Source organism: Leopardus geoffroyi, chromosome B2 (genome assembly GCF_018350155.1).
Source record: "Leopardus geoffroyi isolate Oge1 chromosome B2, O.geoffroyi_Oge1_pat1.0, whole genome shotgun sequence".
NCBI classification, from domain to species: domain Eukaryota; kingdom Metazoa; phylum Chordata; class Mammalia; order Carnivora; family Felidae; genus Leopardus; species Leopardus geoffroyi.
In genome coordinates this window covers 18095164-18109021 of record NC_059332.1, presented here as the reverse complement: position 1 = coordinate 18109021, position 13858 = coordinate 18095164, and the positions used below count along the sequence as shown (strand labels likewise).

The 13858-nt window shown below is 46.4% G+C and overlaps 1 protein-coding gene and 1 long non-coding RNA gene across 2 annotated transcripts in view; one reads left to right on the top strand and one right to left on the bottom strand.

Annotated features, from left to right (window-relative positions):
- Positions 1-4709: 4709 nt before the first annotated feature.
- LOC123608051 lies at positions 4710-13601 on the bottom strand. Its single transcript, XR_006717064.1, has 2 exons — positions 12619-13601; positions 4710-5642 (listed from the first exon to the last, which is right to left on the bottom strand). It is a non-coding gene; the product is annotated as an uncharacterized LOC123608051 (long non-coding RNA).
- The window catches only part of GCNT2 (glucosaminyl (N-acetyl) transferase 2 (I blood group)), a 56404-nt gene continuing 48011 nt past the window's right edge, over positions 5466-13858 (top strand). The window contains exon 1 of the mRNA XM_045497424.1: positions 5466-6387. Coding sequence (XP_045353380.1) covers positions 5466-6387 — 922 coding nt within the window. The remainder of the gene's footprint in view (positions 6388-13858) is intronic.

The window sequence follows — 13858 nt, the reverse complement described above, 5'->3', positions numbered from 1 at the left end:
GAGAGTGAAGAAAGGACTATCGGGACAGTAAAATCACACATCTAGAACTAGACGCAACTAGAACATCCACTGAAGAGAAAAAATCATGAAGGGCTCTCCTCGCATAGCTCTCCTATGCTATTCCAATATGTAAAATAAAACGGTGGGTATAAATTAAAATAGAAACAGAAATAGAAATTTATATTATAGGTTTTAACACTCCTTCCCCATCGCTAAATTCTGGACCTCTTAAACAAGTATTGAACGCAGTGTGCCCAATGGCCCGCCGGCTGTAACACAAGGGAAGACTCTTGGAGTTGCTGGACCACGGTAGGAACAGGGGGGAGATGTCCCTGCCGTCCTACAGGTCACCTTCTAGCTAGGCCTGGTACTCTGAGGTCACGGCTCACTGATAGGAAGGTTTTATGTGCTGCTCCGCCCGTGAGGTTCTAGATTCACAACTCTGCCTGGGAAATTTCTCCACATTGGGCTTTCTTGTTTTTGTGTTCTTGCTCCCTCCTGTAACGTCTCCAACTGGAATGGATGCCTTCTCCAGATTCGGAGTGTAGGAGCACACACGTTGGAGGCACTTTCTCACCATCCCAGCTTCTAGGGAGCTTTTTCTCCTCTGAGTGCCCCCTACGTTTAGTGGCTACCCTCTTGTTTGGAACGGATCCATAGTCTTCTATGTTTCATTGGTTATGCATTTTCAGCTAAATGTATTTTGAAGCCTAGGGAGGAGACGATCTCCTGCGGGACGGTGGCCATACTTCACATTTCCTGGATTCGTCACTGCTGCTTTGTGGACTCACCTTTCACAGTCTGAATTACAGCTCAAAGGGCCATAATTTTAGCCAAAAGGGACCATAGAGAACATCCCTTTTTTTTTTTTTTTAAGTTTATTTATTTTGAGAGAGAGAGAGAGAGAGAGAGAATGCACACAAGCACAAGAGTAGGGGAGGGGCAGACAGAGAAAGAGGGAGAGAGAGACAGGCTCTGTGCTGTCAGTGCTGAGCCCCATGGGGGGCTTGATCTCACGAACCATGAGATCATGACCTGAGCCAAAACCAGGAGGCAGACGCTTAACGACTGAGCCACCCAGGCACCCCGGGAGCATCTTTTTTTAAAGATGAAGCAAGTGGGGGCCCAAGATCACATAATCAGTTAAAGGTGGAACAGTAACTAGAACCCAGGTGTCCTGAGTTTTGCACCATGACCTGTTAGCAATATTGTGGGGGTGAATGGGCACCCCTTCTTGATATTCAAATGAAAAATACATCTTGCATGGTTTCCCACAGAAATTTGATTGAAAGTTGTGGGTTTTTAAATATCGTTTCATCTGTCTGGTCAATCAGTCTGGTCAGTTTTTGTGTGTCAAAATAAAAGACACCAGTTGTTCTGTTCCCAGTTCCAGCTAAGAGCGCATTTACCCATGAGCACCTGGAACCATGGGGGTGTGTGTGGTCTTTCATTCATTCATTCAACACATACAAACAGGTAAATAGTATAAATAAGGTAACATACACATTTCTACATTACAACGTTGAGGGAGTGAAAAAGCAAGTCTAGACTTTCCACTAATTTCTTAGCGACCCTGGGACCTTAAATCCTTCTATCTGCATTTCTTAATCTAAGGAAAAACTCAAAAGATGCCATATCTGATGTTCTGGTTCATTGAAGCCTTGGACTTGTTTCTAGAAGACACTTAAGGTGTAGCCAGCACCTTTACCTCATACTTTCAGAGGCTTTATTTACATTTATTATTTTTTAAACACTTTATTTTTTTAATGTTTTTATTTATTTCTTTTAAGACAGAGAGAGAGCCCGTGTGCACGCGCACGAGTGGGGGAGGGGCAGAGAGAGGGGGGAGAGAGAGAGAATCCCAAGCAGGCCCCACACCTTCGGCGCACAGCCAGACGCAGGGTTCGAACCCACGAGCCCTGAGATCGTGACCTGAGCCGAAATCAAGAGTCAGACACTTAACCCACTGAGCCACCCAGGTGCTCTGATTATTATCATTATTAACGTGATTATATTATCATTATAAATGTAAGCGTTTATGGGCTGACGTAAACTTCTCACTGTGGATTATTTTGCTCTCGCCCTTCCTCCTGTTCTCCTGTTGGCACGTGTTGCCTGGGAACGCTCCTCCACCAAAAAATGTCTTTGGTGGTGTTCCTTTGCAGCAAGATGAAGGCCAAGTGCTTCATGCAAGGTCTTTTACGACTGCCTGGTTAGCCACAATTTCTGTTGTGCCACTGCCTTCAGCTCAGCCCTCTTTAGGTCTCCCCCTTCACATGGGAAGCCGATCAGTGCTGGGATGTCAGAGGATACTCTTTCACCTCTTTGATTATTTAAAAAAATTTTTTTTTTAATATTTATATTTATTTTTGAGACAGAGAGAGAGAGAGAGAGCATGAGCAGGGGAGGGGCAGAGAGAGAGGGAGACACAGAATCCGAAGCAGGCTCCAGGCTCTGAGCTGTCAGCACAGAGCCCAAAACGGGGCTCGAACTCACAACCTGAGATCATGACCTGAGCTGAAGTCGGTCACTTAACCGACTGAGCCACCCAGGTGCCCCTATTTCTTTATTTCATAGGGATTCTGAGTCTTCTATCATTTCAAATAAAGGGATACCCTCTTCATTTTGGAGCTGGGTTCTGGACAGCTCCATAGCTGGAAAAATTCTTAAATAACGTACAGAAAATAAAAACTGCTGAATGGAATGAAGAGCCGGCTCTGAAGGTGGCCCCAGGGGAGAGTCAACACGTCTAGCCTGATTAATTGGCTGGTTCGGGAATAACTGCTTCCAAAGGAGCCCCGAGGTTTGGTTGCTAGGCCTGCAGGTGCCAAACCGGTCCCTGCCTGCAGTCAAAGGCGTGTAGGGAAGGAAGGCTGAGCTGTTCAGTCTCAGTAGCGAAAACACAGGCCGCGGTGTGTGTTCTGGGTAAGCAGGTCTTCTGGCCTATTAGGAGGGAAAGGTAACAGGTACAGCCTTTCTCTGTTGCAACATGAAGTTTCTTAAAAGGTTCTCCTGTGAGCTTTTTTTTTTTTTTTTTTCTAAATACCAGAATCTGGGGAGGAGGGGTGGGGGAAATTGGCCCAAGGACAGCCAAAAGGGCAGAGAGGAAAAACAGCTATATGTTTAACACACAAACAATGCCATTCGAGGTAATAGATTGAATACAGAAACATTAGGATCGCTCCTAATTGGGCTGGTGTGTGTTTATTTCTTAATATAATGGCATTATAATGTCTGTCCCTAAGCCTGTGTAGATCTGAAACCCTGTGTTATTGGCCGTTTGGAAACAGCAACGTAAACAGACTCGGTTGGCCTGATTAAGTTATGCGTCTGTACCCTGAACACTTTGTCAGACTGCAAATGCATTAATATTCACTCTAAGCCAAGAGGCTTTGCCAAACGAGATGCTGAAATTACTCTCTGTTGTTTTGAAATAAAATATACAATAAGCTAATCTTTAAAGGTATTATTTGGAAGAAGAGAAGCTCGGCACTGAGCTTTCCATTATCATGCGCTCTCCATCATTTTTTTTGCTCTATTCCGTGGAAGACACTGAGAATTAGACTCATCTGCTTTACCCGCATAAGGGTTACCTTTTCTCTTTTCCACTTGGCCTAAAAATCTGAAGGTGGGTTCTACATGGAGTTTATCTGTGGCGGGTCTTAAAGAACGGGGAGGATTTAGTAAAGGAGAGAGGAAAATAAGGTATAAGTTGGAAGAATAAAAAAAGGGAACAATGGACACTGGCAGAAAGAAAAACTACAGGGCTCGGTTGATGGAGCGTGTAACTCTTGGGCTCTGGGGTTGTGAGTTCGAGCCCGGCGTTGGGCGTCGAGTTGACTGGAAAACAAAAACAAAAACAAAAAAAACACTGTGTTCAGGAAATGACGTGGCATTTACTTAGAGCGGGGTGGTTTCGGATCGCGGGGGCTCACATTTGTTTTCCTATCCGGGCCAAAGCAAGGAATCAGCATATTGTCCTATTAGTTTCATTAATAGCAGTGTAGAGGCTTTTCCAAAGGAAGGAGAGAAAGCACCTTGGAGGGCATCATTTCTTCACGGGGTGGGGGCTCAATGTGCATCGTGAGTTAATGCCGCAGGGTGGAGGGACTGGGGTTCTGAATTCAGAGAGCGAGGAGAGATGGGAAGGCATTCAGTGGTTGAACTGGCATTTTCGAAGTCATTTTAAATAAAATATATTCATCTATATAAAAAAAAACAACAACAGCTGGTGGGAAAGTGAAGGGTTGAAGACAAGAAACTTCTAAGTCGAAGAGCTTGATTTTCTTTACTCAAAACACTGCTATTTACAGGTTGGGGGAAATCGCGTCCATCCTAGGTGGTCAGTATCCGACTGAGCCGATATAAAGGATGTATCTGAGTATTAGACGATGTTCTCTGGGTGTTTAAAACCTGAGTGACCCCTCCCCCCGCCCCGGGGTCCCCGAATCTGAACATCACTTGTGGCCAGGATTCAAGTTCTTTCCGGTGGAGCTCTAGGGCCTTAAGGAAATCAGGGGGTGCAGCTGGGGACTTGTTCTGTGACCCCAACATTCTGTGACAAGCCCGCAGTGAATGCCGTAAGCCGGTGGGGGCGGGGTGAGGGGTGCAGCTGGCACCTCATGGCACCTCACCTATGAGTCACAGGACCAGGAGCCTGCGCTGTCAGATTCCCCCCAGGACTGGAAGTCCTGTGATCTCTGGTTTTAGAAAAGGGTAGGGCGGGGCCGGAAAGCCAGGATAGATGATGTTGTTTTTTTTTTTCATTTTAGATCTCTGTCACCTCAGTCACTTTTGTCATTAACGCATTGGTTGTATTCCTTAAAGCATTTGAGCATGGAGGCCGCGTCACCTGGAAGAGTGGGGGGACCCCTGGAAAAGGGGATTGCCATGAGCCACAGGAGGGGATAACCCCGCAGCCCGTGGATAGCCAGCAGGAAATGACACGCCTGCCAGAACACATTTCAGCTTTGCCTTTCACTGTGCTAATTCCCTGAATGGCAATAACAAGCGGGGGAGGGGGGAGGGGGGAGGGGGAGGGGGAGGCTGGGCGGGGGGGGGGGGGGGCGTGGTGCGGGAAACACATGGGAACTGAAAGAAAAGAGATCTGAGAAACGAAATCCGCAGGGGAAAGGAGTTGCCGGTGTTTTAGGGCCACAGCCAGCAGATGCGGGCAGGGAAGCGGAGGGAGGGAAAAGGCCGGGCTTCTGGAACCTGCTGCTGGGCTTTAGACAAAGGCGGTTTGAGAAGCAGAGACCGCGAGGCGGGACCGGTTGCTCATATCAGCACGGGGGCCGGAGCCAGCAGCGGGACTCCCCGGCCTGAAAGGGGATCGATTCCCAGCGCGTCCTTCAGGCTAGGAGTTCCCGGAGTATGTGCCAGAATAAGAACGCAGAGGGAGAAGTAAGCTTGGGGGAGGCCTCGCAGATTTTGCCCGTCGTTGACAACCTGCTCCTCCGGGAGGCATGCTGCCTTCATCCATGCGTTACCTCTTCGTAGTTTCTGTTTCCTGCGTCGTCCTTTTTATCGTGCTCTACGTGTTTGGGTTCGGGGGAGAGCCGGGCTTCCAGAGGCTAAATAATTCAGACACTTGGATGCTGACTCAGGTTTGCACATCCTTTATCAAAGGCAGAACGCCTTTCCTGTGGAGAAACAAACTGAGGATTCAAGACAAGTCTTCTTGCCGGGAATACCTGACCCAAAGCCACTACATCACAGCCCCTCTGTCTAGAGAAGAAGCTGAATTTCCTTTGGCGTATATAATGGTCATCCATCACCATTTCGATACCTTTGCAAGGCTCTTTAGAGCGATTTACATGCCTCAGAACGTCTACTGTGTTCACGTGGATGAAAAGGCGACGGTCGAATTTAAAGGCGCGGTGGAACAATTACTGAGCTGCTTCCCAAATGCTTTTCTGGCTTCTAGAATGGAGCCAGTGGTCTATGGGGGGATTTCCAGGCTCCAGGCCGACCTGAACTGCGTCAAAGATCTTGCGGCCTCAAAGGTCCCATGGAGGTACGCCATCAACACGTGTGGGCAAGATTTCCCCCTGAAAACCAACAAGGAGATAGTCCGGTATCTGAAAGGATTTAAAGGGAAAAACATTACCCCGGGGGTGCTGCCCCCAGCCCACGCCATTGGACGAACTAAATACGTCCACCGGGAGCACCTGGGCAAAGAGCTTTCCTATGTGATCAGAACCACAGCGTTGAAATCACCTCCTCCCCATAACCTCACCATTTACTTCGGCTCTGCCTACGTGGCTCTATCAAGAGAGTTTACCGACTTTGTCCTCCGTGACCCGCGGGCGGTCGACTTGCTCCGGTGGTCCAAAGATACTTTCAGTCCTGATGAGCATTTCTGGGTGACGCTCAACAGGATCCCAGGTATGTGCGACGCCGTGTTTCAGGGGACAGCAGCGTGCCGTACTTGGAAAGGCCGTTCGAGAGCCTGCTCCCTTTTAGTAGACGTGCAAGATGAAAGGGAACATCTGTAGTTCTCTCTGATCCTTTCTGGATGCAGAATCAGGTTCTAGCACGGCCAAGGAATACCTTTCAGAGGTATGGCTTTACAACTGATCGTGTTCTTTTGCGTTCAGCTTACTAAATCTTTACCACGATAGGTATTACTGTTGTCAGTCCATAGTGGTGTTCTTTCTTTCCCCCAAATTTTCCAGACCCTCACTTGCCACCGCTTCTCCTTCCTACCCCATCCATCAGCCAGATATCTACAGCTCAGCGGAGCTGAGCTGACCACTCCCCTTATTCTTCCTTCAAAGGGTGTATCACCCCTTGGAATAATCACATTGACGTCTTTGTATGAGGTTGTTCTTGGCCTCCTCTGCATTATTAGCTGTGCGAAGCTGGGGTCGTTTTCCTATCTTGTTAACTGCTAAGCATCCTCAGTGCTTAGAACAGATAGTAAATGGGCAGTAAATATATAGTAGATAAGTGAGTGAGTGAATGAACGAATGGCCAAGCATGAAGCTTTACACCAGAGTTGTCTCCCTCAGACCCGGCGAGTTGAGAAATGGTTGGACTCATGTGTATACCGTATCACATGGGTAGGGGTTTTTGGTTTTTTTTTTTTTTTTTTGGAAAAGAAAATACATTTTGCTTTAGCTCAAGAATGAGATTCTAGGAACAGCTCCTTCTTTTCTCATCAAAACATTTCCACCTTTACTAATGGACCAGATGGATTCTTTTTAAAACTACATGAAACATGATAGAATCTCTTCTGCAGGAAATCTCAAGCTTTGGTCTCCATGAAAAATACAAAATGGACCTCTGATGAACTCAACAGCATTATTATAGCAGGAGAAAAACAATCATTGTTCTGGTTTTGGGGGCCTGCCAAGTTGGAAACACTGGTAGGTCCTCTCAGGCTGCAGGGCAGGGCCTGCTGGGCAATAAACATGCCAGCATTCTCTGGAAAATACCACGTTTGGGCTCTGAATCTCAGGGCGACTGGCATGGGGAACAGGGTTTGCTCTTGTACTGTGCCCTCTGTCTTTCCTGGCCTCCCTCTCCGTATGGCCGCCATCTTCCCACCTTCTGTCTGTGGTTTCCATCATTGTCATATAATTTGGGAGGGACTCAGTACTTAGAGGCTGGTTTTCACATTTCAATATTTATCCCTTCCTTTTTTCACTATTCCCCTTTGATTTATAACATTTGGTACCAGCCATGCGGTTCCTTACATCTGGTCTGAGATGAAGGCATTTCTTAACAAAAGCCTGAATCGTCACATCTTGAAAGAAGAAAAACACGTATTTAGGCTGGGGTTAAATGTCTGGTTACTGTGACAGATGGATGATCAGTCTTCTCAATGTCAAATCAATATAAGAAAACCAAGGAGGGTCGCCTGAGTGGCTCAGTCAGTTGAGTGTCTGTCTCTTGGTTTCAGCTCAGGTTATCTCACAGTTCCTGGGATTGAGCCACGAGTGAGACCCCGCATTGAGCCCCGAGTTGGGCTCCTCGCTGTCAGAGCAGGGCCTGCTTGGAGTTCTCTCTGTCTGTCTGTCTGTCTCTCTCTCTCTCTGCCCCTCCCGCACTCTCTCTCTCTCTTCCTCTCAAAGTAAATAAATAAAGAAAGAGAAAACCAGGGGAAAAAAGAATCTCTCCCCACCCCCCCATTTTCCAGCCCTAGAAAAATAGACAAGATAGGAGACCAAGACTGATATGTAGATAGGCAGAGGAAAGGAAACCATTTTTGCTATAGGCTGTGGTATGGTATGCTGGCTTCTGCCTTCTCAGAGAGATAGTATGGCTCCATGTAAATCACATAATCTCTTGGAGCCTCACATCTCCCCAGCTACCAAATGAGAGCCCAGGTAAGAAGACCCCCTTCATCTCTGCCTTTGCCTCTCCTTGCGGAAGACTCAATGCCCAGAATGACATGAACACTTCACATACAGCTACTAGGAATTTGTAGGAAGGTGGAAATGCTGGTGCGTCTAGATTCCCGGTTACGGTTGCCCATTAGCCTTGGCAAATGCATTCCATCTCCTTCGGAGGTGAGAGCTCCACCAAGAGCATCCTCTGGGGAGAAAAGCAAGCATGGTCCAGGGTCAGTGGTCTGTCAGATCTGATTCTACAAGGGATGCTTTTCAGGATAATGTGACGTCTCCTGTGGCTTTGCTTCCTTCCTTTCTTACATGCGGGATGGCATTCTGGTTTAAGGAGAAAGCAGAAGGATATCCTGCTTGTACGTGGGGCCTTCATGAATTGCAAGGTATTAAAAAAAAAAATCATCGGGTGCTTGGGTGGCTCAGTTGGTTAAGCATCTGACTCTTGGTTTCAGCCCAGGTCATGATCTCATGGGTCCATGAGTTCGAGCTCCAGGTAGGGCTCCTTGCTGACAGTGCAGAGCCTGCTTGGGATTCTCTCTCTTTCCTTTTCTTTCTGCCCCTCCCTTGCTCATGCTCTCTCTTTCTCTCTCTAAATAAATAAATTAAATTAAATAAGTATCATCAAATGCTCTAGCCCGTGTTGGATATCTCCATCTTCAAAGGCAATGTAAAATCCAATCACACCCTCAAGTAACTCCAGGATTTTATGCTTGAGTCTCCTTTGGGACTTAAGATTTGGGATGTGAGTCTGGTCCTTCATTACCAGATAGCTTTTAACCATATCAGCTCTTTTTTTTTTTTTTTTTTTTTTGAGACAGAGAGAAAGAGTGCATGTGAGCAGGGGAGGGACGGAGGGAGAGAGAGACTCTTAAGCAGGCTCCACGAGAACGGAGCCCCACGCAGCGCTCAGTCTCACAACCCTGGGATCATGACCTGAGCCAAAATCAAGAGTCGGACTCTTAACCAAATGAGCCACCCAGATGCCCCAGCTCTTCTATGTTCGATGTCATGTTATAAGAGGAATAGTCCTTCAGTAAGTATGGCATCAACATCGTTTTTGCAAAACGTGCAAGTACAAATAGTGTTGCTCCTTTCCTGTCTCAAAAGTTCCTTCTCTCTTCTGCCTAACACCCTAACTTAAAGTGGTTGTGTTAGAAATACCATGCACAGGGGCGCCTGGGTGGCGCAGTCGGTTAAGCGTCCGACTTCAGCCAGGTCACGATCTCGCGGTCCGTGAGTTCGAGCCCCGCGTCAGGCTCTGGGCTGATGGCTCAGAGCCTGGAGCCTGTTTCCGATTCTGTGTCTCCCTCTCTCTCTGCCCCTCCCCCGTTCATGCTCTGTCTCTCTCTGTCCCAAAAATAAATAAACGTTGAAAAAAAAAAATTAAAAAAAAAAAAAAAAAAAAAGAAATACCATGCACAGGTACATCGTCTTCCCCAAATCACCCACAGTTGTCATAGGACCAAGGAAATGACTAGTACCCTACAGTTACATGACATCAGAAAACCAAGTGAAAATAGTTTATGAGACTCAATAGAAAAATATTCGCAGAGGTAGCACTGAATTATGTAGCTTCACCTGGCATTTTTTTTTTTTCAAGTTGTGTTTCTATTGAGAAAATGATTTCTTTCTTGGTCTTCAACCCTTAGGCTTGTTCCAATCTGCGTTAGAATTAGAAATGGTGCTAGGGGAGCCTGGGTGGCTCAGTGGGTTGAGCGTCCCACTTTGGCTCAGGTCATGATCTCACAGTTCATGATTTCGAGCCCCGTGTCAGGCTCTGTGCTGACAGCTCAGAGCCTGGAACCTGCTTTGCATTCTTTCTCTCTGTCTGTCTCTCTCTCTGCTCCTTCCCTGCTCACACACTGTCTCTCTCTCAAAAAGAAATAAAGATTAAAAAAAAAAAAAAAGAAATGGTGCTAAAACAAGCCAAAAAGAGTCTCTCGGGGTAAGAGGGCCAGTCTCACATCCTTCTTCAGGGGAGGCCAGGTGGAGTGGCTATCAGCCCATTCCATGTGGCTCTTGGAGAGACAGATGGTCTAGATCTCTCCCTTCTGGCCATATTCTCAAAGGAAACCCTCCAGGAGCACAAACAGAGAGCCAGTAGTCCACCTTGAATTCTGGTGCATGGTTAGATTTTCTAACTCATCAGATCTTTGTAATCATTTGTGTCACCTCAAGAAACCACCATTTTCTCTAGCTTTTCTGGTTATTCCTATAGCATTGTCTTTGGCTTCCCCGCCCCATGGTGGAATGTTAGAGGCCATTTTGATTTTTGCTTTAAATCTTGTGAAATTGCTCAGTACCCACAGAAACAGCCGCTAGGCTTGTTTCTTACAGTCCATTCCCATGGCTAAATTGTCTTCTGGTCGCACTTAAGGGCCAGTCCATCCCTAATGGAAAAGGCAAAACTGTTACTTTTTTTTTCAGCTATACTTTCCCCCCCTTCTCACTGTGTAAGTTTATTCTTTTGAATTTTTGCTCGTGCATTCATTACTCTGACCTTTCTCATGCCGTGAGGTTTTTCCTCCATAAGAATGTTTTCGTTTGCCTCTCTTCCTTTTTCCATCTGTATACATTTTTTTTTTCAGAGCCCCTTCTTCAAATAAATTATCTCAACCTCAGCAGTGACCACATGATCGCATTTCCTCATTTTTCAAACCTAAAAATAGCGTGTTTCCTACTTCGATTTATTTTGCTTTTTTAACGCTGAGTTTTATTTATATGTGCACATTCTTTGGGAATGTGCTATGACTCTTTAAGTGGCAAGCGACAGAAACACAACTCAAAGTTGCTTAAATAGATGCAAGAGTCTACCGGGTCACAGAATTGAGATGCCCAAGAAAGGACTCCAAAAAATCTGGATCAAGAGTGGAAACAACATATTCAGGAATTCAGGACTCTGTCTGCCAGATGGTCTCTCTGTGGTGTGAAAAACTGTCTCTTTGTCCAGAGCTAAAGGTGGGGGGGCGGGGGTCCCAGGTATGGGACCAACCAGGAAAGCCCAGGGCTACAACCAGGAAAGCCCCAGGTGAATTGGGCCAAGTTGGTCACTCTCCCTGCCTGTGGTGGCCCCATTCAGACAGACTCCCCCCACCTGCTGTCAGAGATGGCCACAAGTAGCTCTCATTTCTTGGTTCTGACAGTTGGCACTCTTAGGGGACAAGAGAGTCTTTTTCCTGAGAGTTCTAGCAACAAGTTTAGGGGAGACCTCGTATTTGTCCTGCTTGGTGCAAATCACTATCTCTAACCAAATCGAGGGGGTGAAGGATACTGACGAGCCTTTGTTGGGTCACTTTCCCAAGGGGCAGGCTACAGTTGAAGATGGTTCCTTAGGGTGACGCTGGTCAGACTAAAGGACGCTCCCCACTGCAAAATCGTTCCTTGTCTTGTAGGTAGAGTGTTAATGAACATCTCCATCTGGTATTAGAAGGGCAAGATTCAGGTTAAGACCTATAGCTTCAAGCCCTTGAACAATCGTAACTTGGAGAATACTAATTAAATTACTTCTGTGGAAGTGGTGTCATCTCAATAAACATACCCCTTCTGTCTCATAAAAACATTTTTAATAATGTTTCTTTGTTATGTTTGGATAGTACTTATTTTGCAAAAGTACTTACGTATGATCTTGTTTAATCCTTACAAGACCCCTGTAAAAGGAAGGCTACCATCCCCATTTTGCAGAAGAGAAACTAAGATGAAAATATGTGACTTACCCAAAGACAAGTATTTCATATAACCTAGCAAGAAATTTAAAAAAAAAAAGAAAAAGAAATTTCTAGAGGAAGGAGAGATAAGATCTGTATTACACATTTAGATTAAATTATACCTGGTTTTATGAATCCTTCATTAATTATTGTAAAAACTGCCAGTGTCCAGAAGATGAACCTTAGGGGATTCGGAGTCTTGTCGAGCTTGAGGAATGATGTATAATGGGACCCACCCAAAAATATTCTCTCTTGTTCCCTAAGTCATCTGGATGGTTAGGCCCTCTTTCTGGAACTCGGGGCTTTTTTGTGTGAGCAGGAGGTCCAGGAAAGAGGAGGGGACTGCCCATCTGCCCCATCTGGGTCTGCATTATCTCAGCTTAATCTTCTCAAGAATCTCGTCTGGTCAGTATTGAAACGCATGTTTTGCCATTTTACCGAGAGGTGAAGAGGGAATCGGAAGGGTTGAGGAACATGCTCTGCTCCAAAAGCAGGAGGCACAGTGAAGGATAGAGTGGATACAAGGAGCACCGCAAATCCGACGCACTCAAAACACAACTTACACAGTCGCCTTTGTGTGTCCTCCTCTAGCTCTTCCCTGCAGGCTGGGGTCTCTCTCTCCGTCGTTCTCACTGCCCCATCCTGGGGGATCTGGCTTTCCCTGGAGCTTGGGTTCCAAGAGTTGGGGAGAGCCAGGCTGGAATCCTAGCTGCCCCATCCCAGCCACATGACCCGGTGTTTATACAAAAGCCCAGTCTTCAAGTAGCAAAGCCAAGGTGGTGAAAGCGTGGAACCTAGAGCCAAACTGCCTGCATTTGAATCCCTGCTTTGCCGTTTACAAGCTGTGTGACCTTGGACCAGTGACCTGAATTTGGGGACCTCAGTTTCCCATCTGTAATGCGGAAAATAATAATTTTGTATCAAATACGTGAGGCTTCAATGAGTTGGACTATTGCCCAGCCCATATTTTAAGCGTTAATTTTTATCGTTGTTATTGTTGTGATTCTGGCCTTCGCCTCTAAAAGGTCGTCTGTAATAAATATCTATAAAATGTCATCATTTAATAAATGTTGAGCATCTAGATACCATGCTAAGTACTGGGATACAGTAGTGCATGAAACAAATAAGACCCCTGCTCTCGTGGAGTGTATGTTCTAGACGTGGGACACGGATAATAAAAAGCAGACAGATAAGATAATTAGAGATTCTGTTAAGTGCTCTGCAGAGAACACAGGCTGATACGGAAAAGGACCTGCTTTGAATGGGGTGAGTTGGGGAAGCCTTCTTAGTGGACGTGGTACATGAACTGAGGTGGGCATCTCGTATGACGGCCACGGGGACGATGTGACCTGGCCACCCCACCTTCATAGGTGTTACTGGCAGAAGAAGCAAGGCGATGGGTGTAAGTTTTTGGCATAGCGCCGACTACAGACTGAGCAGTCAATAAACTGAACCTGGCTGTCAGCCTCCTCTCTGTTTCTGGTGCCGCCATCTGTCTTCTCTTGTCTCCTACAATAGACTTGTTTCTTTTTTTCTTTCTTTCTTTCTTTCTTTCTTTCTTTCTTTCTTTCTTTCTTTCTTAGTTTATTGGTTTATTTTGAGAGAGGGAGAGAGAGCACACACAAGCAGGGGAGGGGCAGAGAGGGAGGGAGACACGGAATCCCAAGCAGGCTCTACACCGTCAGCGCAGAGCCCAACGCGGGGCTTGAACTCGCGAACCGCAGGATCATGACCTGAGTCGAGATCAAGAGTCGGATGCCTAACCGACTACACCCCCCCCCCCCCGGCGCCCCTCGTCTCATT